Below are 15,927 nucleotides of genomic sequence, written 5' to 3'. Positions count from 1 at the left end.
CATCTAGTTTAATATTTGTGATAACTGGATGCATATTTGCTGAATTACTTCCTTCACGTGTAATAGTTTTACTATTATATGACCACAATGGTGTAAATTCTATAGTAGATGTTGTATCAAATAATCTATTATCTACACTATATTATATCATTGTTTACTTACCTTGTACATCTAGTTCAATATTTGTGACAACTAGTTGTACATTTACTGAATTACTTCCTTCACATGTAATAGTTTTACTATGATATGACCACAATTGTGTAAATTCTATAGTAGATGTTGTATCAAATAATCTATTATCTACACTATATTATATCATTGTTTATTTACCTTGTACATCTAGTTTAATATTTGTGATGACTGGTTGTATATTTGCTGAATTACTTCCTTCACATGTAATAGTTTTACTATGATATGACCACAATTGTGTAAATTCTATAGTAGATGTTGTATCAAATAATCTATTATCTACACTATATTATATCGTTGTTTACTTACCTTGTATATCTAGTTTAATATTTGTGATGACTGGTTGTATATTTGCTGAATTACTTCCTTCACATGTAATAGTTTTACTATGATATGACCACAATGGTGTAAATTCTATAGTAGATGTTGTATCAAATAATCTATTATCTACACTATATTATATCATTGTTTATTTACCTTGTACATCTAGTTTAATATTTGTGATGACTGGTTGTATATTTGCTGAATTACTTCCTTCACATGTAATAGTTTTACTATGATATGACCACAATTGTGTAAATTCTATAGTAGATGTTGTATCAAATAATCTATTATCTACACTATATTATATCGTTGTTTACTTACCTTGTATATCTAGTTTAATATTTGTGATGACTGGTTGTATATTTGCTGAATTACTTCACATGTAATAGTTTTACTATGATATGACCACAATGGTGTAAATTCTACATTAGTTGTATCAAATAATCTATTATCTACACTATATTATATCGTTGTTTACTTACCTTGTACATCTAGTTTAATATTTGTGATAACTGGATGCATATTTACTGAATTACTTCCTTCACATGTAATAGTTTTACTATGATATGACTACAATGGTGTAAATTCTATAGTAGATGTTGTATCAAATAATCTATTATCTACACTATATTATATCATTGTTTACTTACCTTGTACATCTAGTTTAATATTTGTGATAACTGGATGCATATTTACTGAATTACTTCCTTCACATGTAATTGTTTTACTATGATATGACCACAATGGTGTAAATTCTATAGTAGATGTTGTATCAAATAATCTACTGTCTCCACTATTTGGACTGTCAGACTTTGATGACTGTACAACTGGTATACTATCCGTATCCCAGTCTGTATTAGGAGCTGCAGGTTTGGATCCAATGGTTTCACACGTCAGTGTATGTGATAGACCATCTGTAACTATGACGTCATCACCTGATGTATATCCTCCAGTATTAGCATCATCTGATATTCTAATTGTATTGACAGCAACTGTAGAAAAAATAATATAATTGAAAGATATGTAGTAAACAAATTTTCAAACAAATGAGAGTAATGCAAATTGCAAGAATATTTTCATTAAATTTGTTAGAAAACAATTCATGATTTTTTGTGTTCATAATTTATTTTAAATTAGCAGTTAACCGTCACCATGTGAACTATATTAAGCATCCAGCCCGTTATTGAATTACATTCTAAGAGATGTTTATACACTACCGTATGGTTGCCGCACTGCACCACGCATGTGCGACATTTGTGTTAATAAAAATTTATTTTCCCACAATCCGATGTGTTCTAATGAAAATCACACAAGTTTGCACTTGCACTGTATACCCCGGTAACTACTGGTGGTGACGCTTTCAAAACATTACAATCACCAAAAAAATTAGCTAGTAGCAACTTGGTAATGTCTCAGTTTGTACTTGTTGGTCTGCACAACAGTCAAATTCACGATCTTTGTTCATATGAGTCCCATATCTCATGCATGTGTGGCTAACAATATATGTTGCTGGAATACAACGGATGACAAAAAAAAATTATGGAATTAGGTGTCAAGAAATGTCATTGTGATGGTTTCTCTAAAACAAGCCATGTTGATGAGTTAAACCCCCTGCCTATATCAATTTCTACATGTTAAACCAATATGTGTTATTGTATTACTGCTGCTACAAGAAAACTGAGATATTAACTATTTGTTATGGTAATTAGTGTTCCCACAATGCTCTTGCCATACTACAACCATGGTGCATTATTTTGTTGTTGCCATGGTAAGTATAATTGTTATCATCTTGTTGAAATTTCATGGAGGTAAACCCAAGTATCAAAGTAATTGAGCTGGTACTTTACAAGAAGAAGTCAAAAATAGTTTGTTCCTTTTTTACCAAAAATGACATTATTCGTTCATAATAGAAAATTGAAGATGTCTTCACAAAATGAACAAATCTGACAGAGGTTCACCCATGGTACCTACATACAAAGTATCAATGCAATTAAGCTAGTATTTTTCAAGAAGTTGGAATAGTATTTTTACCAAAAATGACAAAAATATTTGCTAAAAATAGAGATTTGAAGATATAGTCACAAATTTAACAAATCTGACAGAGGTCCATTCAAGATATCTACATACAAAGTATCAAAGCAATTGTGCTGGTAGTTTTCAAAATTTAATTGTTGATGGATGGAAACAACAATTATCACTGGAGACAAAATGACATTCTGGTGAAATATGGTCAAGAACAAGAACAAACAGTGGTAACAGTGGCACTTATTTAATTTTATTTCTAGTATGATGCCTGTTCATTTTGATACGGCCTATTGCATACTTAGATATCCCATCCCCATATTCAATGTGCTATTTTCTGATTTGATTGGTCGATGAATGTAAATCAGAATTGTGACATTATCAACAAAGATGTCAAAACATTGCTCATTTGATGACTTGGCAATAGTTATTTTAAATAATTTTTTTGAACATGGTAAATTTTAATGTTTTTGTTGTGTACCAGTTATTTCAGAAAATCATCAAGATGTGTTTGATAAAGATCTTGCCTTTGACTGTTTTCCCACAGACCCTAATCATTTTTACACCTTATTCTGCATTGTTTTCCCCAAAAATGATGTAATAGTCCCCTCTAGCCAGCATGGTGATTGAAAAATGTAATTTGGATAACTTTATGAAAGTGGTTACTATGTTGAACAAAAAATAAATTTCAGTTTTCTGAGGTGATTCCACCTATCTCTTACTTTCCCCAAATTTACATGTGGCTCTAGGCTTACAAGGGAGGGAATACGGTAAATATAAACAAGTGGTCATATAACACTTAGACTTTGACAATTTAAAACTTCATTCTGATTAATTTATCAAAGTTTGAAGATGATTTGATAATAATTGCTTGAAACTAGAGACATGCAGTCATTTCCCCCTTAATTAACATTTCTGGGAAAGCCAAAAACAAAGAAGAACATTGGTAACGCACCCATAATACACACAGTCTTCATAAATTGTGCAACCTCTGGATATCAACAATTTGTCACTGTATTGAGTGACTCTCTCCTGATTAAGACCTACATTTGTCTGTCAATATGATTGAGTTCTCCCAAGTTTGAGAAAAGTGCCCTGCTGACTTGAAGGTTGTCATTAAGTCATGGCTGTTCTTAGCACATGATAATATTAGGCTAAGAAAAAAGTTTGTTTCTGGTTCTGAGATGTTGTTAAAAATGGTGCAGTAAGGTGCTTTTTTTATTTTTTCAATATTTGGGCAGAAACCACAAACAATTCCTTTAAACTAGCCCACCTGTTGACAAGAAAAATATGTTTTGGCCCTAGTTTAAACTTGTTTTAATCAGCTACCAATACAGAATCCAATTACAATATGGTTGAGGTATGGTTTACAAATACTGGACATTATGTAACATTTTCATCATGTTATTAGGATGGAGCATATCAATAATCTACTCACCATTCACGTCAAGTTTAACCCTCGTCATTACAGCATTTCCAATAGCATTATTATCTGCTTTACATTTGATGTATTGTAGATGGTTACTCCACTGTGGTGTAAATGTGAATGTACTGGATACATCAAATAATTCACTGTCTTCTAAATTAGGACTAGGTGACGTCATCATAGTTGACTGTAGTGTACTGCCAATATACCACTCTATAGTAGGTGCAGGTTTTGCAGTAGCTGTACAAGTCAGGGGAGAAGATCGTCCAGCATTTACAGTAAAATCGTCATTATGGTTAAACCCATCTATTACTGGCGATGATGGTGGAACTGATTAAAAAAAATATTTAAACATTTTTAATGTATAAAACAAATTTTATATATAGGGACTGCATTTCAAAAATATATTTTATATATAGGCTATATAACAAATTAAATTTGTAGAATCAGAGAAAACATTGTGAAGCTTCCCACAAGTTAATTACAGCTCATACAATTTCAATTTTTTTTCAACTGAATTTTTAGATCTGTTTTAGAAAAAATAAGTCTTTGGCATCAAATTCAAGATTATCATGCAATAAAATTATTGGCATAACCAAATCCAACCTGTACAATCCACACAAACTAAGTGTTATCAGCAACATGGAAACTTTAACAATATTATACCCCCACATATGGGGAGTATGTACGAACAAAAACTGGGACAAGACAAAAACTGAAAAAGTCCACCTCAGATTCTGTAGGCAAATTCTAAATGTGAATAACAGATCAAGCAACATTGCAGTAAGAATGGATACTGGTAGAATACCATTGTTACACTTCCTATACTATAATGCAATAACTATGTACAAACATTTAATTACATTGAAGAAAGACAACATAGCTTACAATGCTATGAAGGAAATGGAAACAAACAAAGAAAATGATTACTGGCTAACAAGACTCAACAAAAAAGTGAATGAATATCAAATCCATATGGATATTACATAACAAAACTTCAACAAAATGTCAGCAAAGTACTGCACTAACAAATGTAACATAGACATGCAAAGAACAGAATCTAAACTGTGGACTTACAATTTATTCAAAAAAGACATTAAACAGGAATATTATTTACAACAGTTAAGTGATAGACAAGTGGTTCAAACAATGAGCAAATTTAGAATTAGCTGCCATCAACTGTACATAGAAGTGGGTACACAAAAGTGGACACACAAAACCAAAAACAATTCAGGACAGGAAATCTGAAAAATGTATCGTGATTGAGGATGAAAACCATTTCATCACTGAGTGTGATCTCTATACAGAAAATAGACAAGATTTATATAGTCTATTCTCCAATCCAAATTTCAAAAATTACAACAACAAAGATAAATTTATACACATTTTAAACACAACTAACAAACAATGTCTACTCGGGTTATTAAATTACACACAGAAAGCCTACAAAATAAGAAAAGAAAAAGTGAAAATTAATTAATGTATTGTTGTGCTATATTTTCAGTGTGATTTAGTTGTTGTTTATTTGAAATATATTATTGTATTGTATGCGTAGTTTAATTGTAGTCTATTTTTAAAAAGCTTTAATACAGCAATTACCAAAACTGAAATGTCAGATTTCATTAAGGATGTAATAAAGCATTATTCTATTCTATTCTATATACTGTAGTTAGACTTGCATACAGTATGTTGTTTATTTTTTGTTTTTTCAATAAAATAAATTATGCAAATGTATATATGGCAAAAGCCGAGTTACGACAAAAGTCGGGTTACTGCAAAATAAATGTCACATCTGTACTGTAGTGTGTGTATGTGTGGTAAATACATGGCAAAGCATTATTAAAATTATGTAAAAATTGTAACATCAGAATTCTAAATGGAAGAATGCCCGGAGATTCCAGTGGCAATTTTACATGTTACCATTACAATGGAATAAGCACTGTTGATTATGCCATAACCTCTCTAAGCCTATTTGACAGCATTGAATATTTTAAAGTTCATGATTTTACATGTACATCAGACCACTGCCAGATATCATGCTTACTACGATTAGATCAGAATGTTGCACTTGATATACCGATAAATAACGCAGGTACTTTAAATAATTTACCAAAGAGTTGGGTTTGGAATAAATTGTCAGTCTTCGATTACCAGGATAACCTAGCATCTGAGAGGGTTCAAGCTATTGTAAAGTCATTTATTGATAAAATTTATAGCATAGATAAGAAAGGAATTAATACTGCTGTAGAAGATTTTAATTTAATTATTAATAATGCAGCCAGTCAGATTTTTAAACATAAACGAAAAAGTAATAGTGGAAATGTTAAACGTAAATCAAAGAAAATGTGGTTTGACAAAGAATGTAATATTCTTAAAACAGATCTGCGTAATACTGCACGTATAATCAGCAAACATCCTTTTGATGCGAACTTACGAAATGTGTTCTTTGCCAAGAAAAAGAAATACAAAAAGTTAATTAGATCAAAACAAAAAGAAGAACAAAATAAAATTGTTAATAAATTAACTGACATAAAAAAAAAATAATCCCCAACAATTTTGGAAAATAATCAATGAACTAAAAGGCTCAAGAAATGATCAATCTAATTCAATTTCACCAGGAAAATGGAAAGAATTATATGAACAATTAAATAATAATGCTACTGATAATAATAATACTGTTTTTCAAAAACAGATTATCTCTAACATCTCAGCTATGGAAGTAAAAGAACATTTTAACAATTATAATTTAAATAATGAGATATCTGAAAAAGAAATTAGGCTAGCCATTAAAAAACTAAAGAGAAAAAAATCATCAGGATATGACGTTTATTGCCCAGAATTGCTTAAATACAGTTCAGATTTCCTAATTCAGCCACTACATAAATTATTTAATATAATCCTGGACTCAGGTATTTATCCAGATCTCATGCATTCGTTTCAAAAATAAAATTACACCCATATTTGAAACGACCAAGGGTGTTAGGCAGGGTTGTGTCATTAGCCCAATGCTTTTTAATGTGTTTGTTAATGACTTAAATAATTCACTAGAAGGTGAATCATTAGATCCAGTGTAATACATTGAATAACTGTAAAATTAGTTCCCTACTCTATGCAGATGATCTAGTGTTAATATCTGAAGCAAAAAACGGTCTACAAAATGCACTAAATAGTTTAGAGGTTTATTGTCATAAATGGAAACTACAGGCAAAACAAAGTTGTTATTTTCAAATGAGGAACACTGAAAAAGACAGAAAAATTCTATTATAATGAACAAAATATTACATGTGTAAATATGTACAACTAACTGGGTATAAACATAAAGTCAAATGGCTGCTACACTGAAGCCAAACAAAATTTAGCGGATAAAGCAGCCCGAGCAATGTATGCATTGAAACAGTTCCTATCACCAGAAACAAATTGTAGAACCCATCGTTTTAAAAGGTGTATTCAACCAATATTATTGTATGGGTCTGAAATCTGGGGACATAAAATTCAAGATTACAACAAATGGGACGAAACAATAACAGAAAGAACACAATTGGAATTTTTACAAACAACTACTAGGATTGAACAAATGTGTGGCAAACATTGCATGCAGAGCCGAAGTAGGAGAATTCCCACTCTTAGTAGATATTCAGATCAATTTAATAAAATACTGGACTCGTATCAATAAATTACCAGGCAATAGTATCACAAAACAAACATACCTTGAACAAAAGAAATCCAATTTACAATGGTACTCTTCAATACAAAAAATAATGAACAACATGAATTTTTCACGAGAACAACAGAATGATTATAATTTTGAAAAATACTTGGATGTGTTGAATTTGAAACAAAGAATTTCAATGACAAAATTTCGGACTAGTAAACAATTTAACAATAGAACAAGTCATTGAAAATGACACAGTCCCAGTTGAATTTTTGAAAGTTCTCTTTGTGCTCGGGGTTGTCGCCAGTGTGTCCTTGAAACTTGAGTTCCAAGTGGCGTATACAACAGATTGTTTATTTACATCAAAACACATGTTCCGTGTAGTAGTAATATGGCCAAAAATAAAAACAGCCGTTATTCGGCCATCTTTGATCTGATTATGAAACACACTGATATGCATGATGTATGTGCCAAATACGAATAAAAATGGTACATAAATTGTGGAAATATAGTAGTAAGACCAAAAAGTCAGATGGCTGTCAATCGGCTATCCTTGACCAGATTTTGAAACAAATTGTCATGGACATGCATCTTAACATGTATAAAGTACATGTATGTGCCAAATTTGAATGAAAACTGACAGAGCACGTCCAAGATACCGCATAAAAAAACAAGATGCCTGCCAGTCGACCATCTTTGATCCAATTGCGAAATAAATCGTCATGGACATGTATCCTAACATGTATAATCTATGTACCAAGTTTGAATGAAAACTGACAAAGCATGTCCAAAATACAACATTTTCAAAAAACAAGATGGCTGCCAGTCGGCAATTTTGAATCGAATCATCGCTAAACCACTGCATGTGCATATGTCTCACATAAAGTACTAGGCACATGCAAAGAATGAACGGAATTGGTCCAAGGGATTCCGAGATATGACTCCATACGGACACACGGACGCACGGACGGAGACCGAATTATAAGTCCCCGTTTTCGGACTTCGTCCGAACGGGGACAAAAAAGGAAGCATGTGCAACCAAAAATACCTACTGAAAATAGAATTTGCAAACAATGTACACAGAATGAAATAGAAGATGAACTGCACTTTGTTATGATATGTCCACAATATAAAGTAATACGCCAACAAATCATACAAGACATTACAATTCCACAAGAAACACAGGATGATCTCCAGAAATTTAATTTCTTGATGACTTCAAAAGATGATGTAATAATAAAAAAGATTGGCAACTATATTCATAACTCATTTCAATCAAGAAATGAAAATGCCATTTGATATGTAACACTTGCTTTATCCCATTTACAACTAACTTTTCTTATTGCTTTATTGCTTTATTATTATTATTATTATTATTATTATTATTATTATTATTATTATTATTAGCTTCACATTTAATATCTTTATCTTGGTCATTATTCCATACTGGTATGTACTGTAATGTACTTGCAGTGTCATATAAACCATTACTTACCTACTACATCCAATGTCACATATGTACTGTAGTGTGTATGTGTGGTAAATACATAGGCTTCACATTTAATATCTTTATCTTGGTCACTATTCCATACTGGTATGTACTGTAATGTACTTGTAGTGTCATATAAACCATTATTACGTGGTGTTGATGTCGTAGTTATACCACTTTGTATCGGAATACTCCCAATAGACCAATCTATTGTCGCTGCCGGCTTAGTATTCACCACCGTGCAGGTAAATGGGGTTGTAAAACTAGAAGTTACTTCAGCTGTATCACCATCTTCATAGTCTGTTAATGATGGTTGAGTTTCTAGTGGAACTGAAAATATTGCATTATGGAATATTATATACATAATTAGCACTTATTCAAGGCTAATGCTGGAGATACTGTGTATTATCATTTACATATAGACCAAAGTATTAGTACTATATGATGAAATATCAAACACCATTTTACCACAATTCAGACATAATATGGTCCCATTGTACATAAAAATAATTTTGCAATGCGTATAGATAAAGTATTTTAAACAAAAGACAATCATGTTGCCTTATATTTTACCAAGTGACCATGCGGTCGGTGAAGCTCTGCTGTAATTGATAAGTGCAGATGGCAGTGGCAGCAATATTCACATTATTCAGTTATTATTACATGTGATCTTGAGATGATGAAGATGAACAATAACTAATTGAATAAGCTCCGCTTGGCAAAGTCGACAGCGGAGGGAAAAATGTATCAACTTTTTTCATGAACAACTACATCAGTGTGAAAACGGAAACGGTCCAAGTAAAAAGGGTTGGAATAGGATGGCTGACGATCATGCAGCAACGGTGGAGGGCACAGTGGGCGTACTTCGGTTACATCTGAACTAATCAATCAGTGAAGCCACAGTAATCTCAGACTACATTATGTCGAGTTCATATTTTATGTTATCACACAATGTTAATAAATGTGTGTATCATGTGTATTTAAGTATTATGCCTTTTTATTTAATCATATCACAACTGTTTTATATTCATACCTATTACTGTCAGTGTTGCACAATTATTTTCCATTTGTGTCGTCCCTGCTGTAGTAATTCCACAAAAATAACATCCTTTATCATTGATATCAACACTAGGTATATTTAGATCATAGTGGTTTGGTTCAGTCCTATCCACGTACCATCCTAAATGCTTTGCTTCATTGTAACCATTGGCATAGAACCATGTTGATGAGGTTAATGACATAATACTATCAGCATCATCAACTACAGACCACTTTCCACTTTCACCACTGTTAAAGTTTGTAAGCACACATTCCAGAGTGGCATCTTCTCCATTTAAAATGCCTACATTTGTTGGTCCAATAACATCTAGACAGCAAGCTTCAAAATAACGAATGATAAGTCATGAAATACAAATACGTTACGTTATTAAAAACACCCATACACAATTAAACCGCTTGTCATCTCTCATCTTCTAATACGACGAGCTGATTGAAGGAACACCGGTCGCGTGGAATGATTAATCCCATTTACAAACCCACCCATCCCCTGAAAAACACACAAACCATATTCTCCTCTATTCGCGTCTGTACGTATGCCAGGCCATGGAAAAACCGAGTTAGATGCAGCATTTGCAACAAATTTGGATTTTTAAATGCAAAATGATGACATGAACGATTTTTAGCCCTTGAAAGAGAAGCAACGTCACAACAGTTATAAATACGCCTGTCGCTGTGTTGGCTGTTGGTTGTTGGCTCACCCGCTTCAAGTTGTCCGAATATAACGCCTCGTTAATTACTACTTAATGCTAAGCGGTGTTGTTTGAAATAACGCTATTTTACAGAGTGGGTTGCGTGGAACGAATTGTCGTATGTTTTAAAATTACGTCAATTAGTCGCGTGAATCAGGACCAGAATCCCAGGGCCGATCTGCCGTTCACAAAAAACACTCCTGGAGATTATTGTGCTACAGTAACTCATGAGTAGACATCATCTTCATAAAAAAAGATCATAACATTTTCCCTGAAAATTACATGGTCATCAAGTATTGGAATACACTACATAGTAATATAGAATTTTGTTTAAAAATTGTAATATAAGTGATGATATAGAAAACATTCCCTGTAGACACAATCAGGATAGAACAAACTCCCAGACAGTACATCGCATGGAGACAATGGCATTTAATGTGAGCGTACCATAATCCGTTAATTGTTAAACCACCTATTTTTAGCTGTATATTATATATTATGATTTATAAAGCAACAATAGGACTATTTGTATTTTAAAATAAAGATTGAAATTGGTGACCTTTTAGATCTACTGTGAAATACTTTATTTTCGCGAATATACCTTTTTCCTGTATGTCACATTCAACTCGTCAGAAATCAGTAAAAAAAATCCATGCAAAACACTCAAAAACACTTTTCAGCAAACAATAATTCCAGCTAAAATAAAGTATTTCACAGTACATCAACGTTCATCGTCGACCCTGTTCTATTCACGGTAATGTGTTGGCAGTAACTTAAAAATTACATTATCTAAACACATGTTTTCTGAGATAATGTCCGCCGGGATCTTGCTCTGCCGGAATCCAGTAAATCTCAAATTTAGGTTAACCTCAAAACACATTTCGTGCTCGTAGAGGAGCTATTTTGCTTCGCATGAATTGTAAAGTTCAACTGGATTTGAGATCGGCGAGGGCGCAATAACAGAAGTAATATTATTATTAGTCACTGCGGATTCGTATGTAATAAATTATTATATGTCGCTATAATAGCATATTTATGTAATGTACAGTTACAGTCGCTAGTTAAGCACTTCGTCACAATCGAATCATTGAGTATTAGTTCAAACAATACCATTGTAAAACAAAAAATATATAGTTGACGATACATTAGTAAATTATAAACGGATTAGTTAGAAATATATTTCTATAGTCTTTAGACCTGGCCACCTAAGCAGGTTTATATGAAAAGTGAATGATTTCTACCATGTCAAGCCAGTAGTGCAGCAGTTCAAGCTGCGTGATTTCCGCTTAATAAGTTGAACGTAAAACAACGACAAACTCAGAGTTGCCCGTCAATTTACGTTGAAAATATACAACGGGCAACGTAGTATATCAGTTCTTTAAGTTCAGCGTAAAACGACAGCAAATTTGGGAATTTCCGCTGTTTACATTGGGCGTATCAAACGCGCAATTTCTACATTTACGTCGTTTCAGTTTCGAAGGTTACGCGAAGGAAATTCGAACGTTTACGCACCCAAATATAAACAACGGATTTACTGCAAAACACGTTGCTAATCCGGCAAGCGGCTACGACGGAAATTCGAATTTTCATGCAGTGGTGGTAATTGTTCTAATCATAGGTTGTTGTTATTGTTTTTGTACGGTTAAATATACCTTAATGTGTTTGCAAGGTGTGTCAAAAACGTATATATTATAATAATATGAAACATGTATAATGTCAGAAAGATATGCTGGTCAATTGAGATTGCTTTAGAATGGTTCACTTCCACCGCGTGTAACATTGACGAAGCATTCTTCTTGTTCAAATATCGGTAACAAAACACAGATCGAGTCACAACCTGAATATGGTTATATAATACAATTTATGAATTTCACATTACCTTGTTTTACCGCAGACAGTAGGCACAGAAAAACGACGATTGCGTTAACAACGGGCATTGTTGGGAAAACTAGTTTCCGGGTGCGAATCATCACGTGATTACAACAAAGGTCAAACTCGCGCTAGGCTCAATACTAAATTTTCTGTGACGACTGAATTGAATATTAATCGAAAACATCATTGATCTGTAAAACAAAATCACGTCTGTTTTATTGGTATTATACTTTCTTTATATACATATTTTTTGAATAACCTACTTCACAATAACATTTAAATCATACTGCGCCCTCAACTGTTTATAACACAGAATTTAAATTATAACATTGAAATTTACACACAAAAAATACAGAATTTGTTTCTGGGTTTGAAACAGTATTTACAGTATCAAATATTGATTTTTATACTAAATAGTTATTACTTGCTATGTCTGAGAGACGACAGTATAATATTAGAATATGGAATGGCCTTTATGTACCACTGGTATATCATACGTGGTAGAAAAATATAAAGAATATGTAGGGCAAATAAATTTAAGTTAATTTATCAATTTTACTCAGTTTTAACAACATAAAGATGGTGAAGGTGTTTTTCAACTGTCGACAGTACATGATTTATATTAGAAAGTGCACTTTCGATCATAAACATGCGTCCCTAACTCGCTAACATAGTTAACATAACGGTATGTGGGGTTAAGATTCGATATGGCTAAACAGTCTGGAGACAACAACTGGGCTGATCATCATCACTTTACTGCTACATCTAGTACAAGGCTAATGAGAGTCACTTAAATAGCCCAAATTCAGGCGGGAAAGTTTTATGTTACCAGAATGCGATTGGTAGATAAAATCTTATCATGATAGGACAGTTATGATAACAAGGATTTACATGATAGGCCGAAATTAACTGTCTGCGATTGGATAACTGTTTCTGTTCAGAATCCGAAAGTACCATTAAGCACGAAAATAGTTTCCGACATGGTCAGAGTAGCACACACAGCCACCCGTCTCCGGTCCTGTTCAGCATATGTCAGCATACGATAAACGACTTTCTTATTCTATCCTAATTTATGAATAAAAAAAACAAAACATTTTCCTCATATAGCCCCATACTGAATTGCCTGACTAAAACTTCTGTCTGAACAGATTTTGTCTATAAATGACCCACTTTTCACCGGGTATTGTCTACAAACGATATCTCAAAAATACAAATGCAAAAAAGCAATAATTCATAATTGCATGTTCAATGTCCCCGGTGTACTTGTACAAGTGGGACATACTCAAAAGGATTTAATTATATAAAAACAGATATTTCTCTTTTAAATAATTTATTATTTGAAATAAAGTATCAGGTACCCATGTTAATATCATTGCACTGTGAATCTTAGGAGTACTTTCATTTTTTTCATTAAAACACACCGTTTTAATGAAAAGCACGCTATTGCAATTAAATCATGTTTATTATATTATAAAACAAGTGTATTTTCTATCAAAACAGTTGTGTTATATAATTGTTAGAAAAGTGCTTTTGGGAGTTAATAAAACACTTTTGATGAAAATCAGCACATTGTAATCACACACAAAAATACAACTTTTCGAAATATAACACTGACTCACTGAGTGTTTTACGGGGACATTAATATGTCATTAAGAATGTTTATTGAAAAAAAACAGCTATCTAAGATGTATTAACTTTATACAAGCAGTTTAAACATAATTGAGTGAAACGTATGGGGATTATGGTGTATATGCCATATGATTACTGTACAATAATGCAAAGTGCTTGATCATGCTTAAATGGAATGTGTCTCTGTTAGAATCGCTTGTCAATATTCAGTTCATGTTTTGCGTAAAAGCACTTTTCAAAATGAGTCTCTAGTAAAATCACTTTTAAACGTGTTGTAATAATAAGCACTGTTTATCAATGAAATACTCAATTCGATATTATCGAAATTCCATATATAAATTATTAGTACGTGTTATGTGTTACTTGTCACAATGCCAGTGTTATTGAATATACAATAGAAAGTAATTCCACCATTCTCATCTCAAGCTAGGCTGACACTTGCATGATTCTGTGGCACGCATTGACACGACTCGAGGAACAAAATTTAGTGACCGGGTCGTGAACTATACGCAAACTGTGGGACGATATGTGCCAGTGCCAGTGTGTGCCACGACTGCCATGAACTGCCATGAATAGTGTAAAATTGACTGGTCGTGACTACTATGACGCCATGTTGAAGACTGATGTTATTTATTCAAGACTTATCAATGACGTAATATAGATTAACAAATGACCATCGGTACAAGCATGAACACATGCATTACACCTTCCCTTCTGTGCTTGTTTTTTTTTCATTACAGTAGTAGTACAGTTTTGTTTAGAAATGATTTCCATTCAGTTCTTAGTGTCAACATAGTTATCAAAATCGTTTCACAAAACATTATTAAATAACAAAACTATAAACAATATTTAAGTAACAATATACAAAACTGTAATCATATCAACATTTTGACGGCATCAAATATCGAACAACACAACTCAAATCAACTGGTACCATTTCTACAAATCTAGCTTACGAGGTGGTTTGCTGAGTCTACCGATCTAGTGAAAACTTGTTTAGTTTCCGTTGTGTTAGCGATAGGTTAGGATTCAACTCTGAATTATCATAGTTATCAGGCTATTTTGTGTCATGAACATTTTCATTCATATTTGTGCTAAAAGAATTCTCAACATGAATATAAGGTTTGCTTTGATCACTCATATTATTGTCACTAGAGTTAATATCAATGCGCGTATTCTGATCACGTGAAGTAGTTGGTGTAGCTTCGCGGGTGTTGAATGCATAGCGACGGTTACGTCTGAATAATTTGCCCTCAGGGGTTTCTATTATGTAACAGCGTGGTACATTTTGACATTTATTCTGGATTTTACCGTACTTCCATTCTCCCTTCAATGTACAGAATCTCACATTATGGCCTGGCTAGAATGCATGTTTAGTTGTACTTGCACGCATATCGTAATAATACTTCTGAGTCATCTGGCGTTGTCTGAGCTTTGCATGTGCATTTTCAACGGCTTTTGGTTTGAGCAACTCTTCAGTGACAGGCAGTTTTGATGCTAATCTACGACTTTGCAGTAGTTGTGCTGGCGATTTATTTACTGTGTCTACTGAAGTGTTTCGGAAGTTGAGTAGTAG

At 32.8% G+C, this 15,927-nt stretch overlaps 1 protein-coding gene across 1 annotated transcript; it reads right to left on the bottom strand.

Moving 5' to 3' along the window:
- Window positions 1-10,112: 10,112 nt before the first annotated feature.
- Window positions 10,113-12,803, bottom strand: LOC146746034 (uncharacterized). The gene is made up of 2 exons (XM_085498908.1): window positions 12,730-12,803; window positions 10,113-10,480 (listed from the first exon to the last, which is right to left on the bottom strand). The coding sequence occupies exons 1-2, from the start codon at window positions 12,785-12,787 to the stop codon at window positions 10,113-10,115; spliced, it is 426 nt and encodes a 141-aa protein (XP_085355034.1). The 5' UTR covers window positions 12,788-12,803.
- Between the last annotated feature and the right edge of the window lie 3,124 nt (window positions 12,804-15,927).

This window comes from Saccoglossus kowalevskii, chromosome 5 (genome assembly GCF_978046115.1).
Source record: "Saccoglossus kowalevskii chromosome 5, keSacKowa6.1, whole genome shotgun sequence".
NCBI classification, from domain to species: domain Eukaryota; kingdom Metazoa; phylum Hemichordata; class Enteropneusta; family Harrimaniidae; genus Saccoglossus; species Saccoglossus kowalevskii.
The sequence above is the reverse complement of the archived record's forward strand: the minus strand, read 5'-3'. Positions and strand labels throughout refer to the sequence as shown.

Coding starts and splice junctions, on each gene's coding strand:
- LOC146746034 (XM_085498908.1), bottom strand. CDS start 12,787: ATGCCCGTTGTTAACGCAATCGTCGTTTTTCTGTGCCTACTGTCTGCG. Junction 10,481..12,729: donor ACTGTCTGCGGTAAAACAAG/GTAATGTGAAAT, acceptor GTTATTTTGAAG/CTTGCTGTCTAGATGTTATT.